Source organism: Impatiens glandulifera, chromosome 3 (genome assembly GCF_907164915.1).
Source record: "Impatiens glandulifera chromosome 3, dImpGla2.1, whole genome shotgun sequence".
Classification (NCBI taxonomy): Eukaryota; Viridiplantae; Streptophyta; class Magnoliopsida; order Ericales; family Balsaminaceae; genus Impatiens; species Impatiens glandulifera.
Window position 1 is genome coordinate 44,001,092 of NC_061864.1, and position 24,969 is coordinate 44,026,060.

Consider the following 24,969-nt stretch of genomic DNA (forward strand, 5'->3'; position numbering starts at 1 on the left):
ATGAGTAAAACGACAGCGCTTTGATAAGATTTATATAATTTTCCCCCATTTGGCTTAAGAAGGGACGTCTGGTATGCACTAAGACAACCGACTAGCTGTGTTGTTCACATGACTTTCATTTCAACATAAATTGACGTCTATTTGTAAACTCAATACCTTTGTCACTTCTTATTTTAGTTATTGGTAAATCCTTTTCATTTTGTAGTCTTCTAAGGATATATATCAGTTGTTCAACCGTTTGATCCTTAGAAGCTAGAAAAAAAACACAAGTAAATATAGAATAGTCATCTATTATGACAAAGGTATATCTCATCCCACTTAGACTGGTTATTGGAATTGGACCGAAAAGATCCATGTGCAATAATTCTATGCACCTGTTTGATTGAATATTACCCTTATTTTTAAAAGTCGATCTGACCTGTTTGCCCATCTCGCAAGTAGAGTATATCATATATTATCTTTTGAAATTAGCTTGGGTATTCCATTTATCAATTCTTTTGAACACATATTGTTTATGGTTTTGAAATTGAGATGGTTTAGTCTTTTATGTCATAACTAGATTTGATCATTCTTTGCAATCATGCATACTGGTTCAGAAATCTTGTTTTTCCAATTCATCCTATATGAATTTCATATTCTAGACATGTCAACAGGGTATTCCCTTGCTGATCCTTAACTAGACATGCATGCTTTTGTAAATCAACTGTGTACCCATTGTCACACATTCGAATAATGTGTATTAAGTTATAATAGATGTTTTCTACCAAAAAAACATTATTAATAGTTCAGTTACCGTGGATAATCTTACTTTTACCCACGTTTTTTACCTTTGATGTTATAACCAAAGGTTATCTTTGGCCCTGTGCATTTATCTATATCTTTGTCGGTCATATGTCTAGAGAATACACTGTCTAGGTACTAGACTGATTCCTCCAAGTAGTTTTTCTGTTCAACCTGCAAGTAAACATCTTACGTCTTTGGTACCCAAATTTATTTGAATCCATGGTTCATTAGTCCCTTGGGAATCCAGATTTGTGTTATCTTTATGGATCCCCCACTATGTGTTGTTAATAAGGCATATGTGTTAAACTTGGCAGATGCCTTTCAACATGCTAATGACTTCTTAGCTTTATGAGATGGTTTTTGGTAAAACTTCCTTGACTTTCTGTTAGGTTTTTCTTTGCCAGACTGGCTGGTTATTCACCTCTCAGGCTTTAGCCAACTATCAGTTGAGTTTATATACGTTATCACATCTCTTGAAGCTAATTCATCATAGTTGTGATTAGTTTATGTATTAGATAAATATCCCTTGACAAAGGTTATAGTCTTAAGCTCACATTTTACTAGGTTCAGCTTGTGATTGGACTTGTTTGGGCAGCCATAGTCAAATCCCAAACCGGATTTGCATCCGGTAGGTCTTTGTTGAGTAATCAACTATTTGACGGCTTCCCCAGACTTTTTCCAAGAACTAACCATATAAGTAAGTCTTTGATTTTCTAAAGATATATTCTTAATATTTTCCATCAGCTTCTCATTCTCAAATGAGATCTCACTCATATTGTTTAACAAAGATTCTGGTTGAGTATCTTGAGATCAGATGATATTATCAGACGTTTTTTTCACTTTTATCTCATCAAAAGTGTCTGATAGCTTCTTGTACTCAATAATCATGTCATTGAGTGAATTTATCAACTCATCTCTCAAAAACTCTTTAGAAGAGAATTCAAATACCTCATCAGTGTCAGCCATGAGGCACTGAACTCCTTCATTATCTTTACTTTTTGGACGAACAACTTTTGTTTGAGCTTTCAGTCGACTAGCTCTTCCTTTCCTCAACTACTAGGGCCTTATGCTCCTTCTTCTTTTTCTTGTCGAAGGGCCTTTTATCATCTCTATTCGGCTTCCTATAGTCTTCTTTGAAGTGTCCTGATTTATCACAATTAAAATACTTCAAATTAGACTTAGACTCGTTTATATAATTACAATTGTTTGAATTTGAGCTTGAGTTAGGAGAAGATTAGATTTTCTTCATAAATCTGCCAAATTTCTTCAAGAAAAGTGACATGACATCGTCGCTGATTTTCTCAGCCGTCTTTGTGATAGAAGGAGCAGGTGACTCTTTAGTGGTCACCAAAGCTGTAGTGATGGTTGAGGTTGACTGCTTCTCTTCGTTCTTTTAGTTTAGCTCAAACCCGTAAGCTTTTAGATCCGCGTAGAGAACGTGCAACTCTACTCTGCTAAGATCTTTTGACTCCCTCATAGTCAAAGTCTTTATATCTCATTCTCTGGGAAGAGCCTTCGCCACCTTCATATTAACTTCTCTATTACTATATGTTTTTCCCAACGTGTAAAACTCGATGATGATGCTGGTGAATCTTTCTTCAAAATCTGTCATGGTTTCTCTAGACTTCATATTTATGATATCATATTTTTGTGTGGAAACCATGAGTTTGTTCTCCTTGGTCTGGTCGTTGCCTTCACACAAATGGGTCATCTTATCCCACATTTCTTTAGCGGTGGAACAAGATTTGATTTTGATGAACAATTTTTTGTCCAACATTTTGTATAGGATATCCTTAGCCACATTATTGAGATTGGCTTTCCTCTTGTCTTTAGTTATCCACTCATCTCTTGGCTTTTCAATCATCTCAGGGACGCAGTCTATTGAAATTGTGGTTGTTCTGTTCTTTAAGATCTTCATAGGACCATCAGTGATGACATACCACATGTCGTCATCTTGAGAGGCCAGATGATCTTGCATCTTGATTTTCCAATCATCGTAGTCTTCCTTTGTGAACATAGGGATCTTGTTAATGATAGACATACTGATGTATGTTGCTTAAATAGTACAAAACCTTACTTTAATACCACTTGTTAGGATCGATGTCAACAACAACTTGTGGGGTTTGAGTATTATTGAACTACTATATATTGACTTCCAATTAGGTTTTAACCCTGTTAGAGGTTAAGACATGTTTCTATTCTCATGACAAATCTTCGCAAGCTCTTGAATCGGATTTAGTGTGGAATTGCTCGCTAGATTTAAAGTGTATTGATTCAAGATGAATAAGACACTAAGAAATGGACACAGAGTTGTTTATGGATGTCCGAAGATAAAAACTCCTACATCACCCCTTCTTCTATTTCCAGAATGATTCACTAGAAGACTTTAACTTGTATAGCCTCTACACAAGCTCGGTTAGAAACTCAGGACTTAACAATGCTCTCACTTTATTGAACAAACACCCTCTGTTAAACTTATAATGCTTAATATTCTTAACAGATATTACTTTCATTTCTCTCTCAACTTATCTTAATGGAAAGTATAGAGTATACGAATTATAACAGGGATAGTGAAAGAGTAATCTTGATCGTAGATGGACAATGTGAAAAGAACTAATGGAGTAACTAAAGTGATCGAAGCAGCAACATTCTTCTTGATTAAGATCCACTTATATATATGAGTCACAACCGTTTTACATTCAATGATGGCGTGTTGTAGAGATCTACATGGTGATGTAGCGTTGCTCTACTTGAGTGTTGTAGATGCACTTGAGTATCGTAGCCTTACTTGAATAGTGTGTGACAATTGAGCTTCTTAGAAGGTTTGTATAATGATACATGATAGTTAATGCAGCGGTCAAATCTAAATATTGACATGTGGCATTATGTCATTGATTACTTTATGTATTGATCTGGCAGTCTGCCGTTTATCGCGCGATGAGCAAGGAAGATGAACGGGCGCTGCTTCAGTCTTTTACTAAAACCTAGACGTCTGCTAGTGCTTATTTAGACCATAACGTCTGTTGAAGCATAGACGTCTTCTAGCACTTCTATTTTCTATTGAAGCCTAAACGTCTACGAGTGCTTCTTCAGACCAAAGCGTATGTTGTAGCCTAGACGTCTATTAGCGCTTATGTCTACTACTGAAGTCTAAATTTCTACTAGCGCTTCTTAAGACCAGAGCGTTTGTTGAATCCTAGACGTCTACTAGCACTTATGTCTGCTACTGAAGCCTAGACGTCTGTTAGCGCTTCTTCAGACTAGAGCGTATGTTGAAGCCTAGACGTCTACTAGCGCTTCTTCAGACTAGTGTGTCTATTGAAGCCTAGTTGTCTGCTAGCGCTTCTGCTCTACTAATGAAGATAGAAGCCTACTTGTTGCCTTAGCTCTGCGTTCGTCAGCTTGTCAAATAGTCATCTAATGAGCTGTTCCTGCGCAAAGACAAGTAAACCACTTAGTTTTATTCACAAATGCATTCGTAAAACTTTATGTGAACACATCATTAAAATTATGTTGTATTGATTAAACTAGTTCTTATTTACCTATGTTCATTTTAATCAATTTGCATTTGACCTTAATTAATTATTTCTTTAATTAATTTATTTATTCCTCTTTTCTTAGTTAACTTATTCTAGTAGTCTAAAGACTCCATCAACTAGATATTTAACGTACTTCATTAATAGATATGTGTAAAGGGCTGGTGATTTTCGATCAAATAAATCAATGATAAATAGTGATATTTGCGTTCATTCAAATAATTTTGATTACTATGGACTTTTGGAGGAGGTTATTGAATTATAATACCCCGTTCAATGTTTATGTGTGGTTCTATTTAAATAATAATGGTTTGATCATATTAAATTAACTAGAGTTAATTAAATATATAGATTGATTGAAGTAAACATGAAACAGAGATATGCTAAGTACGACCCATTTGTTTTTCTCAACAAGCTATACAAGTTTACTATTCAAACTATCCAAGCACAACAAATGATCATAATTATGGATGACAGGCCGTGTGCAAACAAAAACAAGGGGAATGATAGAGGAAATATGGAAAAATAAATTGGTGTATCAACCAACAAGAGTATCCTACCATAGAATTGTATATTTCCCTAAATATTTCTTTATATGATGTCAACGATTTGAGTGATCCAAATATTATAAATGTTGAGTTAGATAGATTCGATGAAAATGAATTACATAGAAGTGCTTCGGTGGAAAGTGACGATCTACAAACTAATTTGAATAATAGTAAAAATGGAGATGTTGAACATTTAGAAGATGATAAACAATTAAGAGATGACATATTTTGATGTTATAGTTTGAAATATACTACTAAATTAGTCGTAGATTATTTTCTGTAATATGTATTGTTAAATTCTGTAATATTCTAATTATATTGAACAAAAACAAGTCTTCGAACATGACATTTTTTGTTGCTAGAGAATTTGAAAATTAATTACACAAAATGTTAATAGATCTGCAATATATACTACAATGGACTTTGAAATTAATGATTGCGAGAAATATTACATTTCAGCGCTAAGTTCAGATTAATATATAAGTAGTTGTTAGGTATATATACAAATTTTCACCTGAGAGTTAAAAATTAATTATGCAAAATTTCATTGGATTTGCAATATGTATTGTAATAGCCTTTTAATTAGTGATTGTGAGAAATTTTGTATTTTAGCGCTCAGTCAAATTAATGCATAAATAGTTGTCATGTAAATATGAAATTTTCTACCTGAGAGTTGAAAATTAATTACGCAAAATACCATTGTATCTGCAATATATACTACAATATCCTTTTAAATTAGTGATTGCAAGAATATTGTAATTCAGCGCTCAGTTCAAATTAATGCATATCTAGTTGTTATGTAAATATACAAATTTCTAATCAAGAATTGAAAATTAATTACGCAAATGCCATTGGATCTAGTATACTATAATAACCTTTTAAATTAGTGATTGCGAGAAATATTACCTTTTAGCCCTCATTTCATATTAATGCATAAATAGTTGCAAAACCCTTCCGTCAAAATTATTTCGCGTTAACTATTGTTTAATGAAAAAATAGTTATAGTTTCCTCTAGTCTGAAATTATTAGTATGCCCGCATAAATATTTTTTTGCACGAAATAACAATCCCAAAAATTCTGAGACATAGAAATAATCTTGTATTTCCCCCTAATTCTTTTCTCTCTCCCCGACTCACACTTTCTTTCAATCCACAAACCCTACCCCAACTCACGACATCCCTCATCTCACTGAAACTTACTTCTGTCATGCTCGCCGAAATTGTATAGTTGCAAGCTCGTCGAATCGCTATAACAATATCGTTGAATCTCTATATCCCTTAATCAATTGACGTCGTTGAAAACCCATTTCAAACTTTAACATTGTCATCTTCATAATCATTCTTCCTCAACATTAATTGATGAATATCAATCTTGAACTTCGTTTTCTGTTTTTTCTTCAAACAGGTACATGTATTAGGGTAGATAACTCATTAGTATTCGTTCTAGGGTGTATAATTACGTTTTCTAAAATGTATTTATTTAAGGTTTATGAAATACTATATATATATATAATGTAGCCACAAGGGGTTAAACACATAGCCCGCAAATACACTTAATTATTTAACTATACACGGAACTTGTCGCCTGACGGGTTCGAACCAATGACCACTCAAGGAGAAATAATAGGTGTGATGGATAGGTGTGATGGATCTAATAAAATTAGTATTCTATATTGACATGTTTAATAAATAAATTAGATAGTAAATCTAATTAGTTATTTTGTTAAATGTATACAGGATTGCAGAAATTAATATATAACAATGATCATCTTTTTCGAAATCTCATTGGATGGGGTGAAGAATGTACATACGAATGGATAAAGTTAAACATTTTGGAACTATTTGAAAATCTTATTTTGTGAAATTCTTTTGACATGTTTTTTCATATTTTTGGAACTTTACTACTTGATTAATTTAATTTGTAATGTATTTTTGTAAAGTTATTAATAAGGTAATTGCAGAATAGTTGCAGTATTATCAATAATATAATTTTATCTGTGATAAATCGAAAAAAAATTACAGATCAGTTTTACATGAATAAAATGCAAATGATAATGCTAATATTCGAAAATATATTAGGTAATATAAATAAATTTTCAAATTAAATACTGCAAATAAAATTGTAGATATATTTACAAATGATAATACAAAGTATAAATATATGTATATTGCGAAGAATTTGGTATTATATAATTTAATAAGGTATTGTATTACGAAATTTTATAAGATATCGCGGGTTTATGTTAAATATATTTTTCATATAAATATTGTAGATAAAGTTGCATAAAAAGTTACAACGTTTATTACTTCATTTTCATATATTCGTTATTCATGGTATTGCGAAAGCTATTTGTGTTACATGATTTTATAAATTATTACATTAATTTTATGTTGAATATATTTTTATTATTTAATAAATTAATTCATTGTATTAAAAAAATATATATTACAAAAACAATCCTGCAGATAAAGAGAATTTCTTGAATTACATATTAATTTAGTGCAAATGATGTTGAAATAATTTTTGTAAACACTAACTCAAATTTATAACTGGATTATTTGTAATGTTTAAGTCTTTTGTAAATTCAGTTGCAAAATTCAAAAATAATTGTAAGAAATTTGTTCAAGTCGGCTTTTAATGCAAATTAAATCGCTGAGGCAATTGTTGCACATAGGATTTATTTTTTATTTTTTAGTGGTATTTATTGTTTTAATATTACTTTAATTTATTATGAAATAACATCCCAAGATACAACAGTTAAAGAATTTAGATTTTTTAATTAATTTTTAAATGTTTTTTCAATTGAGATCTATTTTCAAAACACTTTGTCAAATGAATTTAAGTTATAAAGAGAAAAGTTCATAAACATATTATATAAGTAAATTATGAATTGGTTTGAAATGGGCCCAATATTATAATTCAAAACTAACAAAACATTAGTCCTTTGAAAAGCTGAAACCCACTTCAAATTTTCTCAGTTACATCTAACCGTTGGCCAACGGATTCCTTTCAATATTATTCCTCCCGTCCCGGGTTCCCAATTCAAAAATTAAAATAAAAAAGTCTGCAAAAAGAGAACATCACTACTAAAGCAAACAACTATTGACCCTACACACCTTTCCCCTTTTACCTTTGTCCATTTACTAGGCTCATATTTATACCCATTTGTCTATTAGACAACCACAATCCCTATCTATCTCAACCATATTTCTTTTTTGTCATTTCTCTTGAATTTGTATCTTTAGGTTGATAGAAGGAAAGATCTAGAGATGGGATCTTGCATTAGCAAATGCATTCAATCTAAGGAAAGAGTGAAAGAAAAGGAACAAGAAACAGACAATATCGCTAAAGACAAAGGCGTTGTCTCGCAAGTTTTGGTCACGAATGAAGTGTTGTCTCCTCGTTCCACAGTTATCCAACAACAACCTCGATCTCCTCCCTCGTCTAGTAGTACTTCCCTTGCTTCCTTCTCCTCCACCACGGAAAAGAGCATTAGTTGTTCGACTTCATCATTGTCATCAGCATCTTCATGCCCGTCTTCTAAAGATAAATCCTTTTCCAACGAGTTCTTGTTATCTTGTGTGAAAGAAAACCCTCAAATTATAATCTGCAAGGAAACCCTAAAAAAACCCAATGTTCAAATTTATAGCCCGAGCTCACTAGATAAAGTTCAAAGGCAAAAAACAAAGGTAACTTCGGTGACAACCCATTCACAAAGAGAAGTTGTTGGTTCAACTCCACAAAAGAGAGTACGTCTAAGTTCACACAACCAACCGAGGCAAACGAGGATTAACCCTATGAGACTACCATCTCCTTCTCCGAGTAGGAGGTTTGTTGTCAATAATGATGAACGAAACCTTATGAGACCACCATCTCCTTTGAGGACTCCTTCTCCGAGTAGGAGGTTTGTGAATTGTAATGATGATCGTAATTCACTTTACTACAAGAGAAAACCAAGTAATAGTGGTGCATATTCTCAATTTGGAAAAGAGAAGGAAAGTATTAGGCAATTAAGCCCAATCACCAACTCAAAGTCGAAAAGTGGGACCTCAACATGCAAACAAACTTGCACTTATCGAGTCGGTTCAAAGATTGATGAGTTCGAGGTCGTGAAAACCATGGCAAAGCAAGATTTGGATGTACAAATAGAAGATATAGACAATCCTCTCATTACCTTAGATTGTTTCATATTTCTCTAAATTCTAATGCTTTTGTGTTCGTGTATAGATTAAGTTTTTTATAATCCTAAATTATATGTGTTATTTAATTTTCTTTTTCATATTCAATTATTTTTATTATTTTATTGCATTGTATACACTACACTAGTTGTCTTGTTTATCAGTATAAAATATTATTTTGGCACTAAAAATATTAACATAAAGTTGATTAATTTAGCCTAATAATAATTTAATTGGCCCACAAACTTGTAGAATCTGAATAAATAAGCCCTTTTATTGATTTATCATACTTTTCTTTTATTAGAATGGAGGGATCTGCTTTCAATTTTTATTCAATTTATCTTTTGCTTGTTTTTTTAAGTGGAAAATAAATACAATCATCTTATTATTATATTCTCCACGGTGTAATAGTAAACTATTATTTTTTTTATTATTATTTAATTTAATTCATTTTAGTATGTTTTATAAAACAAAATGTCATTTGATTTTAATTTATAAGTTCAATAGCCCGTTTAGATTTGGGCTGAACACATATATTAACTCATTGATTTTGAGAGATCTACACTATTTTGGTCAAACTAAAAAAACCGTACTTTTTTGAAAAAAAAATTAATAAATAGACCATTACTAAAAACTCTTATTCGGTAGAAGTTCGAAATTTGAAAATTTTTAATTTCAGTTTCAACGTTAAAAATATTTTTAAGTAAAACATTATTTAAGAGATTTTATGGAAATATTTTAACCTTTTGAAATTAATTATAAAAGTAATTAATTTAAGTTCAAATTTTGAATAATTTTTTAGATTTAAAATAATTCAATTAAAATTTAATTTTTTTAAGAAATTTATATTTAAATTAATTTAAAATAATTAATTTACAAAATTATTCCTTTAAAATAGAGTTGACAAATGATTTTTAGTTTAAAATCAATAAAAATGTATACATATAAACGTAATTTTAACCAGCGTTTTGTTTGTTTCGTAGTTTGATGATACGCAAGAAATGACTTTTGCGCTTCATCCTCCGTACTCGTTTTAAAAACGGTATTTACTTTATAAAATCTTAACTTTTGAAAATTTGTTATATAACGTTTTATTTTACCCAATTATTTTTCTGGTTCTATACATGCACATATTTTTTCGTATTTAAAATTGCAACAATAATTTTTAAATGTTAGTACATTTAGATGATGACGACTAGAGAGAGAATTGTACCGGGAGAACATTAGATTTTAAAAACATTAGGTTTTAAACATGAATCTTAAACGAGCCCTTATCAAAAAATATTTATGAAAATATTCTAAAAATATTTTGAAATAATTTTTTATTTTTTTGGAATTTTAAGAAAATGGTTTAAGATTCCAAAATTTAAAAAATAATTTTGAAAATTTTAAAATGTAAACAAACAGACCTTAGGACCGATGTCTTCAGTCTTGGGTGCAATTTTCATCGGTCATGGCTAAAACCCTCAGTCCTGAGGTTGGGACTCCCTCGGTCATGACTTAGGATCCTCAGTCGGGGTGTTAGGTCTCCCGATCCTAAGGCTAAATTCTTGGTCGGGTGTAGAGGTCTCTTAGTTGGGGTGCTGAAATCCTCAATCGAGGTTTGGGAATTCTCGTTCGGGTACGGAAATTCTTGGTTGGGGTGCAAAGGTTCTCAATCGGGTGTAGGAATTTTCGATCAGGTGCGAGAATTCTCGGTCAAACCTCTCGGTCCTAGGTTTGAGGATTCTCGGTCGTTTGTCGAAAATTTTTAGTCGGGCCTCTTGGTCCTAAGTGTGGAAATTCTCAGTCTGGTGCGAGAATTCTCGTTCAGGCATCCTCGGTTCAGGCCGAACTTAGCTAGGTTCCTCGGTCCTCAAGAATATCAAAACTAGAGGTTTCTTTGATCCAATGGCATGAGAAGATTTACAAAGCTCATAGGATCATTATGAAAATTATGTTGAGGTGTTATTCGACCAAAATAGTTTTGATGTAAAAATTAGATTTTTGGTTTTTAGGTTTTTATGAAGCGCCTTGGAACTTGGTGGAATCGAAAATTCTAAAAAGGAAAAGTCGTAGAAAAATGTTCGTCGTCTTCCTCCGCCTGACTCTTTCAACGTCCAAATTTAACCCACTTCTAATTTCGAATTAATTTTAATAATTTCAAATTATTTTTAATAATTTTAAAATATTTTGATCTTTGGACTATTTGTTAATTCAACCATTGAACTTTATATATGTCAAATTGTGACTATAAATTTATAATTCAAAAATTCAAAACATTTTACGACCTTGGTTGGTTCCCTTTTACACCAAATAACCTTGAGTTTTTAGTTGGAGCCTCTAAATCATCTTAGAAAAATTCCAAACATTTAAAAATGGTCAAAAATATTATTTATAAAAATATTTATTTTTTCATAATTTTTAGGACCCGTTTAGAAAACGACATAATTTTGAGATCTCATATCTTGAATTCTACTCTCTAGAAATTTATGAAATATTCTGTTTGACGACTTAATCACCGCTCCTTTCTTCTTTCATCTTTTTCAAATCGCAAACAAGGTTAAAGTCATCCGTTTCTGCTGAAGGATGAAGGGTTTCTTAATTTATCTACAGATTAGTTATTTCCCTTTTACTTTATCTATCTTTTGGAATCATATATGAATGTTTTTAAATGAAGAATGAATGGTTTCTAAATGTTTTTTTATAGGCGGTTCTTTTTAAGATGAAACCCCTTTCATGAATGAAAACACACAATCGGGTCTCTTAAGATTTTGAAATTACAATGTTTCTTTTATGCTGAAATGAATTATATTTTGTATACTATTTATATTGAAATTAAATAATTCTGAAAATTTAAAAACAAAACTGACTTCTAAAATTTTACAATAGATTCATTGTATTTTTTTTTTCATGAATGTATTTGTTGATATTCATTGTTTGGATAAACTGCATTATTATTATTATTATTATTTATTATTATTTAAGTTAAATATGAACAGTTTCATTATTTGTATTAGGAAAATATCACTTTGGAAATCAACAGGGGTTAACAAATCAAACCTTACAAGGTGGGATTCATCTCTAGAAAAGACTACATTTTTTCTTGAAATATTGTGTATGGAAAAATAAAAATTAAAAATAATAGTTGGACAGTCATTGCCAATCAATCCAACGTATAATGTCTTGATTAAGGCATTTTGGGATAAATATATTTTATATCATACAAAAGAGAACCACTTTTGTACTAAAAAAATCTTTGGTCTGAATTACGATGGGCTACACTCCAAACTGGCCTAGGATGGGATCCGATACAGAATATAATTGATGTGAGCGATAATTGGTGGGACTATATTCGGGTATTTATTTTTGGATTAAACATTTATTGGATATGTTATTTTTTAGATTTTAATATTTTTGGTATTTTTGGTATTTTTTCTAAGAAAATAAAAAAGCTTTGTATCAATATAAGGGAAAGACAATTCCAAATTATGCTATGTTGGAACGTCTTTTTACTAGTGACCGTGCAATTAGTGACCGTGCAATTGATAATTATATTCTCTCTCCTTTTGAACCTATTCTATTTACATCTATTGTCGAAAAGGGATCAGGTAATTCCAATAAGTAAATAGAAAATCAATTCATTGACCATCAAGACAAAATTCGTGTTGAAGCAACATAATCTATTGCCATGTCTAGTGGTAAAAAAGGGCAATGTGTTCATCTAGGAGGAATAAAAGAACCAAAAAATATTTCCCAATAAAAAGACTTGAGAAAGTATTTGTACATCTCCTAGATAAGAATAAACAAATGCAACAACAATCGTCGCCGGCCAGATTCTGATTTAATCCCTTCTCCTTCGATCATTTCACCTACTCCAATGAAAAAGTGTTTAGATATTCTGCTTGGAGACAACTATGCATTCAACGTGGGGCTGAAACCTTCAATTACATATCTCATATTTTTACGGTGAATTCTAATTTTATTAAAACTTCTTAGAGCTTGAAAAAAATGAACAAATATGGAGTTGGATCAAGCACGAACTAAAGTTGCAAATATTGTTGACTCAACTTTCGCACAAAACCACTCAAACATTGGACTTGACCTAAATTTTCCACCAACACAACATTGATTTCATACTTCTATCTCTTGTAGTTTTTGAAACTTATGACTTATTTTTTTTATATATGTTATAATTATAATTTTCTATTTATAAACTATAATATCATTTTTAATTTTGTGATGACCTTTATTAGTGTAATGTTAAGGTGTATGTTTATTTTGTTAAATGAAGATGAGTTACTTTAATTATTATGTTATGTTAGAGTATGATTATTTGAAATTGATTTATAACAAATTAATGATGATATATTAAATGACTAATAAAATTAAACAAAAGAAAAATCAATTCACAAGTTATGTATTCATCAAATATATATGTATAATACATAATTTTAATCATGTTTTTATCTTCAAGATAACATTCTTTTACTCAAATAATAATATTCTTTTACCCAATTTATTGTTAGTACAAACATCATCTTATTTTATTAATAAATAACAAATAAGTACCCACATCATTCAATCCCATAGACAAACAACAATAATGACATATACCATTTTATCCTATGGACTAAAAGTACATAATAATTGAGATAATATGTACATTTAAAATGTTATCCAATGGACAAACAACAATAAATGCATACATTTTTTAATTTTATGGACTAAAAGTATGTAATAATTGAGATAATATGTACATTTAAAATTTTATCCGATGGACAAACAATAACAATTACATACATTGTTCTATCTTATAGACAAATTAAAAACAATAATTGAGTTTTACCTATAAAGAAAACATACATCTGTCAATCTTTTATGACCATATTCCTCTTCACAAATCATAACACATCTCTCTCTTCTTTGTTGAGATTTTTTTTCAGGTCTCCTTTTTAATTATTAGTATTTCTGATTTGTTTTACAAAATTAGAAAGAATTAACAATTTAGATGAAATTGACACGAGAACTTTATCAACAATTTAAATAAAATTGACACGAGAACTTTATCTGATGATGATTTTGTAAATAATTTGGTCGTAATCTTTTTACAATGTTTACAGAACATTATTTATTGAATGAGCAAGTTCAACGTTTACCTAAAGATCCTTCCACTCGTGGTGCTGAAATTGTACAAGTCTTAATGAATAATGATAATTCATATTTTCGAGCTTAAAGAATGTATTGTGAATGTTAGAATAAATTTGCTAATTAGCTTAGGAGAATTAGCCAATAATTATAAAAAATACCATGTTTTGAATATTTAGTTTAAATAATCAAAAGGGAGAAATTGTTAAAATATAATTTTTGAAAATGTTTTTAATAATGAATGGATAAAACCAAGTTCAATTAAATATATAAGTTAAATTATATATATATAACTGCTAAGTCATATCAAGTATATTAATTGTTTTAAAGATAATAAGAATATGTTGTAGTGCAGTGATAAGCATTCCCTCCTGTCACACGGGTGACTAAGGATCGAATTTCAACAACTGCAAATAATAATTAGAGTTTTGTTATTACAGGGAAGCCTAGAAAATGCCGAAATAGGTAGTGACATTGGTTTCCCAGAAGCGTAGTCCGTATTAAATGAGACGTGACTTCGGCATTTAAGAGGCGCTTTAGTATTAATGGCTTCGGCATTAAATATGGAGTGACTTCGGCATTAAATGAGCTCCGGTATTAAAAGTCTTCCATTACCTGATCAACAAGTCTTGTGTGTGATAGGAGTTCGAAAGCAGGCAACAACTAAGTCATGGTTGTTCGACTGGGTTGTGTACAAGTGTGTTGTATTTAACCAAATCTTCTAGTGAATATTCTTTTCAAGGTTGAAAAGAATATCATTTTCAAGGTCGAGAAGAAGGGGTGACGTAAGAGAGTTTACTCTAAACATCCGTAAATATCTCTTGTGTCTTGTGTTCTTTTCGCATTATTCTAATCCCTTCGTATTACTTCAAGTCAAAACAAACACTTCCGTACTTGAACTCGGTTCAAGAGTTTGTGAAGTCATGCGAAGAATAGAAATGAGATAATCAACCTCTAATAGGGTTATTATCAATCGGCATGTGTGTAAGAATTTACCTTTGTAAGACCCCAGTCTCCCTTAGCGATCTCGATCCTAATAAGTGGTATTAGAGCGAGGATCTGTATTCTCAAGCAATATTAATCTTTCGAATCATGTCTCTGTTAAACATGATTTCTATGCTTACAGAAGAAGACTATGATGAATGGAAGATTAGAATGCAAGCACATCTGGATGCTCTTGATGATGACATGTGGTATGTCATCACCGACTGCCCAATGAAAATCGAAAAAATGAAGTGAGTGGAAAGATGAAGATAAGAGGATAGCCAGCCTCGACAACGTGGTTAAATACAATCTGTATAAGACGCTGGACGAGGATATATTCAGCAATATAAAGTCATGCTCCACTGCTATAGAAATCTGGGAGGAGCTGACTCATATTTTTGAGAGTTCATCTAGCGACAGGTCATCAAGTGAAAGTGATGAAGGAGCTGTCAACTGTTTCATGGCAGGCGACATGAGGTATGTGATTTCAAATCTTATAGTACAAGATATTTCTTTAAAAATAATGAAAATGATGTCTTGAAGAGTAAAATAAGTGAGATCTCAACTGAGAATGAGAAGCTCAAGGAAGAAATTAAAACTCTTTTCGATGAAAATCAACGTTTTATCTATGTGATAAGTTCCTGGACAAAATCCAGAAAAGCTCTCAATAACATGCTTGAGCAGCGAAAGCTTGTCGGATGTACATCCGGTCTAGGATTTATTGAAAGCGATCCTTTTGAGTCCGATAACAAGTTGAACCCAACAAAAGATAAGCTTCTTCCCATAAGCTTTATCAAGGGTAACTTATTTGACAATAGGACTAATCACAGTTGTGGTGACTTAAAAGATGAAATTAAATATGTTGATCCAACTAATAGTTGAATCAATTCAAAGAAACTGGTAGCCAGCTGGTATGGCAAACAAAAGCTTGACAGAAAGTCAATAAGCTTTTACCAAACTTCATCTTTTAAAACTAAAGAATCATCACTAGGCAGAGAGAAATATTCCAAATATAGTATATTCACACACAAGGGAAAATCCATAAAAATAATCAAAGTATGGATTCCCAAGGGACTAATAAGCCACGGACCCAAAGGAAAATGGGCACCAGATTTGCTATTGTCTATGAATGTAGGTAAATCAAGACAGAAACTTGGAAAAGTCAGCATTGCATCTGGATAGTCGGCTACTGACGGATACATCATATGAAGGCAACAAGCATGAAGTGGCTAACATCCTCACGAAGCCACTTCTCGAGTCTAAGTTTTCTTACCTTAGAAATATTTTAGGATTGTTAGATTATAATAATGCCTAAACTGATTTAATTATAAACTTGACTTGTTTTTATAGTTTTAAGATAAAACAATCAAAAAGGGATAAACTGTTAAAAATTAACTTAGTATAAGTGACCAACGATACAAGGTTTTGAATATTTAGATTAAATAATCAAAAAGGGAGAAATTGTTAAAAATAATTTGTTAATTAACTTAGGAACCAATAATTATAAAAGTATCATGTTTTGAATATTTAGTTTAAATAATCAAAAAGGGAGAAATTGTTAGAATATAATTTATGAAAAAGTTTTAATAATGAATGGATAAAACTAAGTTCAATTAAATATATAAGTTAAATTATATATATATATATATAACTGCTAAATCATATCAAGTATATTAATCGTTTTAAAGATAACAACAAAGTGTTGTAGTGCAGTGGTAAACACTTATGTTTGTCACACGGGTGATCAGGGATAGAAGACATTTCACCAATTTGGGATGGGTAGTCTGACGCGGCAGTAGAGACAGAACTAAAGAAGACTTCCACATATATATACCAAGATTATTTCAAATCCTCTGAATTGAAAGATTTAGTACAACAGACTCCATTAAATGAATTTTGGCTTTCTCTCTTCAAAGAACAGACAAGATCAAAGAAGATCTTCTTTGTTGTATCATTCTGAAGCTCCTCCAATCAAAAAGAGGACTAGTGTCATTTGAAGTCAACACGTCCGTTGTAAAAGAAGATATGACCGTTACTGTGCCTTGCATATATAAGAAGATTAAAAGGAAGAAAAGAGCAGTAGAACCTTGAAGATCTGGGTTCCATTGCTAATCAAATACTCTCTCTACAAACATATCCAAGCTTTTATTTCAGCATATTTTTTGTGTGTGAGAGTGTCTTCATACCAAAAATCATTGTATCAAGTTCTTTGTAAGTTGATAGAGTGTCTATCAACAAGTATTGTGTGTGTGCTAGGAGTTTGAAAGCAGACAGCAACTAAGTCCTGCTATTCGATTGGGTTGTGTACAAGTGTGTTGTATTTAACCAAATCTTCTAGTGAATATTCTTCTAAAGCTTGAGAAGAATATCATTCTCGAGGTCGAGAAGAATGGGTGACGTCAGAGAGTTTACTCTAAACATCCATAAACATCTCTTGTGTCTTGTGTTCTTTTCGTATTATCCTAATCTCTTCGTATTGCTTCAAGTCGAAATAAACACTTCCACACTTGAACTCGGTTCAAGAGTTTGTGACGTCTTACGAAGAATAGAAACGAGATAATCAACCTTTAACAGGGTTATTATCAACCGACGTGTGTGTAAGCGTTCACCTTTGTGAGACCCTAGTCTCTTATGGCGATCCCGATCCTAACATTGACTGTGTTAGACGACTCATAAATCGTTGTGTATCACATTACAATTTAGTTGGTGGACGTAAAATTTCAATTGAAGAGGAAGTATTAATCACTTTAGTATATTTTTTCCATGGTGGAAGTATGGGAGCGGTGGGCATCTTTTTGGTCATTCGAATTCTACAATGTCTAAAATAGTATTAAAAGTGTTAAAATCATTAATACAACTATACATGGATGAGATGCAACCCATTGATCAAACACAAGTACATGTTAAGTTCACCACAACTAACATTCGAAAATTATTTAAGGTAAGTATTTTTTTTCATTTTTCACGTTTAATATATTAGTTCCTTTGCTTTATATATTATTAATAAAAAATCATTTCATGTCTTATCTTTAATAGAATTGTATTGGTGTTATTGATGGCACTCATGTACGAGTACATCCTAAGACAAGTGAGTCACTAATTGGCGTGGTCGAACTAGTTATACAACTACAAACATCATAGCGATATGTGACCACAATATGTTATTTACATATTTTGTCGTTGGTGCTGAGGGTTCTATGCACGATTCATCGGTCCTTAACAAAGTTTGGAATAATCCAATATATGGTTTTCCGCATCCAATCCCAAGTATATTATTCACTTCATTGATTTAATTGTGAAATAAAATATGCAACAAATCTAATGTATTATTTTGGTAGATAAATATTACCTAGTTGATGCAGGCTATAAAAGTATGGTTGATTACATGGTACCATATCGCCATACCCCATATCACCCGCATCAATTTTCGTCACAACAACAATAATCATATAATGCAAAAGAGGGGTTTAATAAACAACACTTGTCCATAAGATCTGGGATTGAGATAACTTTTGGAATTTAGAAAAACAAATGGCACATAAATAATTTATTCGAGTTCTCTTCAAGGATTTTCAATTGAAAAAAGTTGAATATTATTAATGCAACTGTGGGATTGCATAATTTTATCCAAAGAAATATGATTGAAGAAATTTTCATTAATTTTAATAGACATCGAAATGAAGAAATAACTGGAACTATTAATGACGATTACATGGAAGACGAGAAAGATGAAAGGTATATTGAACCAAATACCATGAATATTTTTCGAGATAAAATTGCCACACAAATTTATTGTTGCATTAATGAATCTTAACATTTACTATTTTTTTTATAGTATTGTTCTCGTATAATCAAAAATAAAATAAATAAAAAGTGCTATTAATAAAATTTTGTTTGATTTTAAATTTATTTATACGAATTTATTAAATAAAATATAATAAATAAAAACAAGATGCATTTCTTTTTTTCTCATTAAGGGATGATGAAATAATTAATAAACTAATTATAATATTTTTTTTTATTAGACTAATCAATATTGTAAAGTATAAAACAAACTAGATCTTAGTGAAAATTAATGAAATGAAAAGAATAATTTTTTATTAAAATTTAATATTAAAATATTTAGTATGTAAAATATAAATTTAAAATTAAAAGAGTATTTTAGTCTTTTGAAAAATATTTTAAGTGATGTAATAGATAAGAAATAATTGATTTGGTGGAGATTGAATTAAAAATCTTACAAGAACCTGGTCTAAGCAAATAATAGGCAAAAGATTAAGTCCACAACAGTATCATTCGCGTCGTTCTAAATTCATTAGAGATAATTGTCAAAATTGAAGATAGTTTCTCTATGTGGACAACTAATCTTGTGCAAACCATGAGTCTAGGTCGAGTAGAGTAGCACAAGGAAAGTTGAGGTGAATGGAAGTGGATTTGTGTGTCGATTAAGTGGATACATGGAAGGAAATCCAATGTACCTCCATTGGATTTTGTAGAAAACGCGGACTGTGTTGGTCATTTTTGATTGTCTATGAAGTTGTTGTCAGTGAAGTTAAGCACTAGCTGAGGAAAGACTAAAATCATGACCGAATTGATGGAATGAACTTTCAATCTGAGCCTTCTAAAATTTACCAAAAGTGTGAATTGGAGCAGTTTGCAGGAATCTCCATTGTTGATTGTGGTTCCTGCTAGCATGGCTTCACCATTGGTCCACGTGCATCTATTTGGCATTCATTTAAGACTAGTCAAATAATAATTTCTTTTATTTAAATGATTGTCACTCTCAAGAAAAAATAACTCAAAAATAAACACACAAGTTGTCAAGGTTGGGATTCAGACTCTCGACCTTTGAGTTCACAAACCAAGCCTAGGTCAACCAGATCAAATCGCCACTTATGTGAATGAAGAATAACATGCGTTGTTGATTGTTCAAACACGCGCCCAAAGCTAGAAGGAAGCCCATGCGTACCCCCTGAATATTTACTCATGTTCAAATTGATCTCGAATTATTTCTTAGTTCAATTTCGACCTCAAACTCTCAAGTCTCAATTTTCTTCTTCCAAACCACTTTTCTAATTAATTTATAACCTTAAATTACATCAAAAAAATCCCAAAAAATATAAATAATCAGGAATATTTTTCTTGACAAAACCATTCATAATTTGTAGGACACGTTTGGAAAAATCCTAACTTGGCAGTTTCATAACTTGAGTTCTATCACTAAAAATATCACAAGAAAAATTTATACATGTTTTTAAAATTACGTCTCATATTTCAATGCAAGAAAACTCTTCATCAAGACTTGAATTATAAGATATCGATTGTGTATTCTCTTTATATCAATTTTCAATCTTGTCTATTATTATAAATCTCGTAGACATTTTTTAGAATCAGAACTAAGTATAGGCCCTTGATAGACGTAGGTTTGAAATTATAGATGGAAAAATAAGTCTTTTATCAAACATAGTGTAATAATGTCTAAACATTCAAATGGCCAACTATTCCTGAATAGAAACCATTCATTTTGGACTGGTGTGTGGATAGTAGTATCGAGGCCCTTTCCCATGCGTAACCAAGCACTGGATCCTTAAAATTAATTCATTGATTTTATTCCTTTAGTTTCTTTGATAAATAAATTATGGTGGAACTCCAAAGTTAATTAAATTAATCTACTTAAATACATGATCAATTTTAAACCTATACGGGCCAATTTAAAAGGTTTATGCTAGAAAACTCTATTTTTTGGTTATTCATCTAATTTTTACGAGATTCGAGAGAAAGATGTTAATGGGTTCTCTACAAAATTCAAACAATTGCTAGAAGATTTTTTTTTAAACCAACATTCGGGTTAGACTTTCCATCCAAATCCCCTCATCACATCCCCTCTGAGGTGGGATTAGAGCGCATATGTAAGGAATGGGGTTTCCAATAACTAACATGGTGCGATCCTGCCTTAAAGACAGGGCCTTCTAACACTAAAAAAAGTATGATCCAAACAAAGATTTGTTTTTTCTAAAAGGGAATAAAGAATGAACGGAAAAGAATTGAACTGAATTAAACACGTACACATCTTTCGTTGTTTCCTTTCATTTAAAAATGATTTTAGAAAGTGTTTATAACTTGTCTTTGAATTTATTTTTACTTTAATTTGGGTATATTTGATAGAATCGGTACATTTATGCTCTTTTACATGGCAATTGAGACTAGTGTCTAAGTAAGTAATAAATGGTGATTTCAATAGCTGAACCATTCTGAGTAATTTTGACTATCGGGATATATCTCATAGAATCAGTACATTTATGTTTTGCACATGGCAATAAAGATTATAGTCTAAGTGAGTAACAAATGGTGATTTCAATATCTCAACCAACATGGAAACATTTTTTATTTACTTCTTCTTGTTTTGTTTTCTTGTTGTTTGTATTCCATCCAATTTGTGGTTCTTAGCTTTTTTTGGATTTATTCCGTTTCTTTTTCCATATCTTCTTCGAGAGTCACTCTCTTTATAATTCAAGTAATTCGATAAAGAATTTGTAATTGATAACTCTTACTTGTTTTCAAAAATCTTCAATTTCAGTTTAGAAGAAGGATTAAGGTTTTATGCATTTTACTAAAATATAGAGATTGGCCAAATAAATTATTGTTTCTTATGTGTAATACTAAAGTTTACATTGAGAAATGTTAGTTTTGGGTTTTTGTTCTTTTTGAGAAGTTTATGATGGGACCTACAAAAAAAGGTTTTTCTTGAAATTTTGTTTTTATTTTAGAAAATACCTAATGTCCAAAACTAGAGTGTATAACAAAGATTTACCTAGCATTCACGAGTTAGGATTTACACAAATAGTGACCTAGCATTCATGAGTAAGGGTTTATACGAATAGTGACCTAACATTCATGGTCTAGGGTTTATACGAAGAGTGATCTAATGTCCTTGAGCTAGTTATTAAGGGATTAGATTTTGAAAAGTACCTAGTGTTCAGAAACTAAGGTTTAATCGGAGCTTGAGAAAGATCACCTAATTTTCGAAAACTAGGGTTTATATTGGATCTTGATAAAGACCGCACTGGTTTTGAGAATTATAGTTTAAACGCAAGCTTAAGAAATATCGCATAGTTTTCGAGAACTAGAGTTTACATCAGAATGAAGAAGATCACCTAATTTTTTAGAACAAGGTTTTACATCATAGTTTGAGAAAGAATATCGAGTTTTCAAGCACTATGGTTGACATTAGAATGACCAAGCATTCATGAACTAGGGTTTAACATAGTAATTAAGAAGAAACACCTATCATTCAGAAACTATGATTTAATTAATGAGGTTTTGAAAATGTCCCCATATCCCTATTTTGGACTAGAGTAATTTAATGCATAACTCGAAAAATTCTCCAACTGTAGATTACGGTATTTGGGTGCATGACTCGAAAAATGCCCCTATTATAGACTAGGGTAAATGAGTACATGATTTCGAAAATATCCCTAGTTTTGACTAGGATAATTAAGTGCATGCCTTGAAAATGCCAAGAGTTGATTGAGTGCATGTCTTTTAGAATGTCCATAGTTTAGACTAAGGTGATTGAATGCATGACTTGAAAAATACCCACAAGTATAGACTAGGGTGTTTAAGTGCATGTCTCGATATATTTACCTAGTATATACTAAGGAAATTAATACATGAGTCGAAATATGCTCCTCGTATAGACTAGGGTACTTGATGCATGACTCAAAAAATGTCTTTAATAAGGACTATGGCTTTAGTTTGGAAAGAACTTTGGAGGTTACTCTCAATGTGTGTTAAGGAAAAATCATGAGATATTATAATGACTTATAGCCTGAGTTAGAGTAATTGATGCATAGCTTTAGAAGTACCTTTAGTCTAAACTAGAGAGATTGAACTCATGGCTTCAAAAATTCCCTTAATATAGGCTAGGAAAATTGAATACATTATTCGAAAACTTCTCTTAGTATATACTAGGGTGTTTGAGTGCGTGACACGAAAAATTCCCTTAGTATAGACTAGGGTGATTGAATGCATGACTCAAAAATTTTCACTATTATAGATTAACGTATTTGAATTCATCACTTGAAAATGTCTTTAGTATAGACAAGGGTGATTGAGTGCATGACTCAATGAAAATAGAAAGACTTTGATTCTTTTGTTTACGTGATTAGCTTTGGATCAAAATATTTTTAGCGTATTAAGACTCATGAAAAGTTTTTGACTATTGTAGAGAAGATTGGTTTACTCGTCTTTCTTTTTCCTCAACACAAAAGGTCATTGAGAGTAAATTATCAATCGTATGCAAGTGATCACTAGGAATTGGTCATTTTAGAACCGAATTATCAAGTCACAAATTGAATTTTGACTTTTAAATTAATTAGTTGTTATTGATTGAGTTTTTCGAAATTTCATATGCTTCCACATTTTCATTTTTTAGAGAGCAGTCATCAAAATTATCGGCTTGAGTGAGCCTATACTTAGGGTGTATCTAATATAATCGATACATTTGTGCTCGAGACAAGATTTGTAGAAGGCACATATGATGATTTTAATATCTCAACCACATAGAGTATTTTGGTAACCGTGGTGTATCTTGTACAATCGGTACATCTATTGAATGTCTAATAGTGATTTCAATGCCTCAACATTCACGGAAGCATCTTTAGTTTTTTCTTTTAGTAGAAGAGAAATGATATATGAAGCGCCCTTTAGAAAACGCTTGAGTTAGAATGTCCACGTAAATAAATAAAAATGAAATAATAATATTTTTTTATTTACTTCTCTCCTTCTACTAAATCGTCCTCCATATAACTTATTTTTTCTATCTTTAAATAAATAATATTAGAAAAACATTTTAAAATCTGATTATAATAGTCTTTCAACTGAGAATTTTATTCTAGCAGTATTCTTGTTTTTTATAATCTAATATTTGAACTTTTATTTTGTGGGTTCAAAATTTTTTAATTTAATTACATTATTCAGTCATAAGGATGCAATATTATTTCTCATCTAATATAGATGAGATTAGGAGAAGGATAATGGATTAAAATATGTTGTTTCAGATTTTGTGTTCCATTATATATCATTCACAAAAAATAATTTGACAATTCATTATCTCTTTTCATTACTTTTGACTCATTCTATAAAATGATCAATTTTGCCTAATTTTTGTGAAGGTGATAAGTGTAACACAAAATTTGGAGAGAAAATAGGAGAAAGAGAGAAGGTAAGAAGAGAAAATTGATTTTACTTTATATATTTTTTTTTTGTTTTTTTATTTATTAAAAGTAATTTAATATTTTTATCATTACATTTTGTATTGTAATTTTTTAAATTCAAGTGTGCAAGTTATGAAAATAATTCAATACAAAACAAGATATTAACTAAGGTTTTATAAGAAATTCTATATAAGATGGAAAAAACCTATATTTTATGTTAGGTTTTAAAAGGAAAGAATCTTTTAGACTTTTTTTGGTTTGGTTTGGTTTTTTTTTTTTTTTTTCATAATTGAAATTAGAATTATGATTCAATTATTTATTCTTTTGTTTAATGACTTAAAATAAAAACTGAGGGAGAGATAATTAAGGTAGAGAGATAAATTTAAAAAATAATGAAGGTAGAGAATACTTTGACTTGATATTATTTTTAATATATTTTTTGACCTGGACTACCACTCTATATCATGTCGTTCTACAAATAGCGCTTTGTCTATAAGTGCTCTTAGTATAATCGTTAACACACCTAGTCATTTCTCTAAAGGTGATTTTAAAGTCTCAACCTTTGATGATTGATACTTTGTCTCATTAATTTTCTTCT

General features: G+C 30.8%; 1 protein-coding gene across 1 annotated transcript; it reads left to right on the plus strand.

Annotated features, from left to right (window-relative positions):
• The first annotated feature begins 8,068 nt into the window (after window positions 1-8,068).
• LOC124933038 lies at window positions 8,069-9,139 on the plus strand. Its single transcript, XM_047473762.1, has one exon. It carries the CDS (start codon window positions 8,137-8,139, stop codon window positions 9,064-9,066), a length of 930 nt encoding a protein of 309 aa, XP_047329718.1. The 5' UTR covers window positions 8,069-8,136; the 3' UTR covers window positions 9,067-9,139.
• Window positions 9,140-24,969: the final 15,830 nt, after the last annotated feature.

Coding starts and splice junctions, on each gene's coding strand:
- LOC124933038 (XM_047473762.1), top strand. CDS start 8,137: ATGGGATCTTGCATTAGCAAATGCATTCAATCTAAGGAAAGAGTGAAA.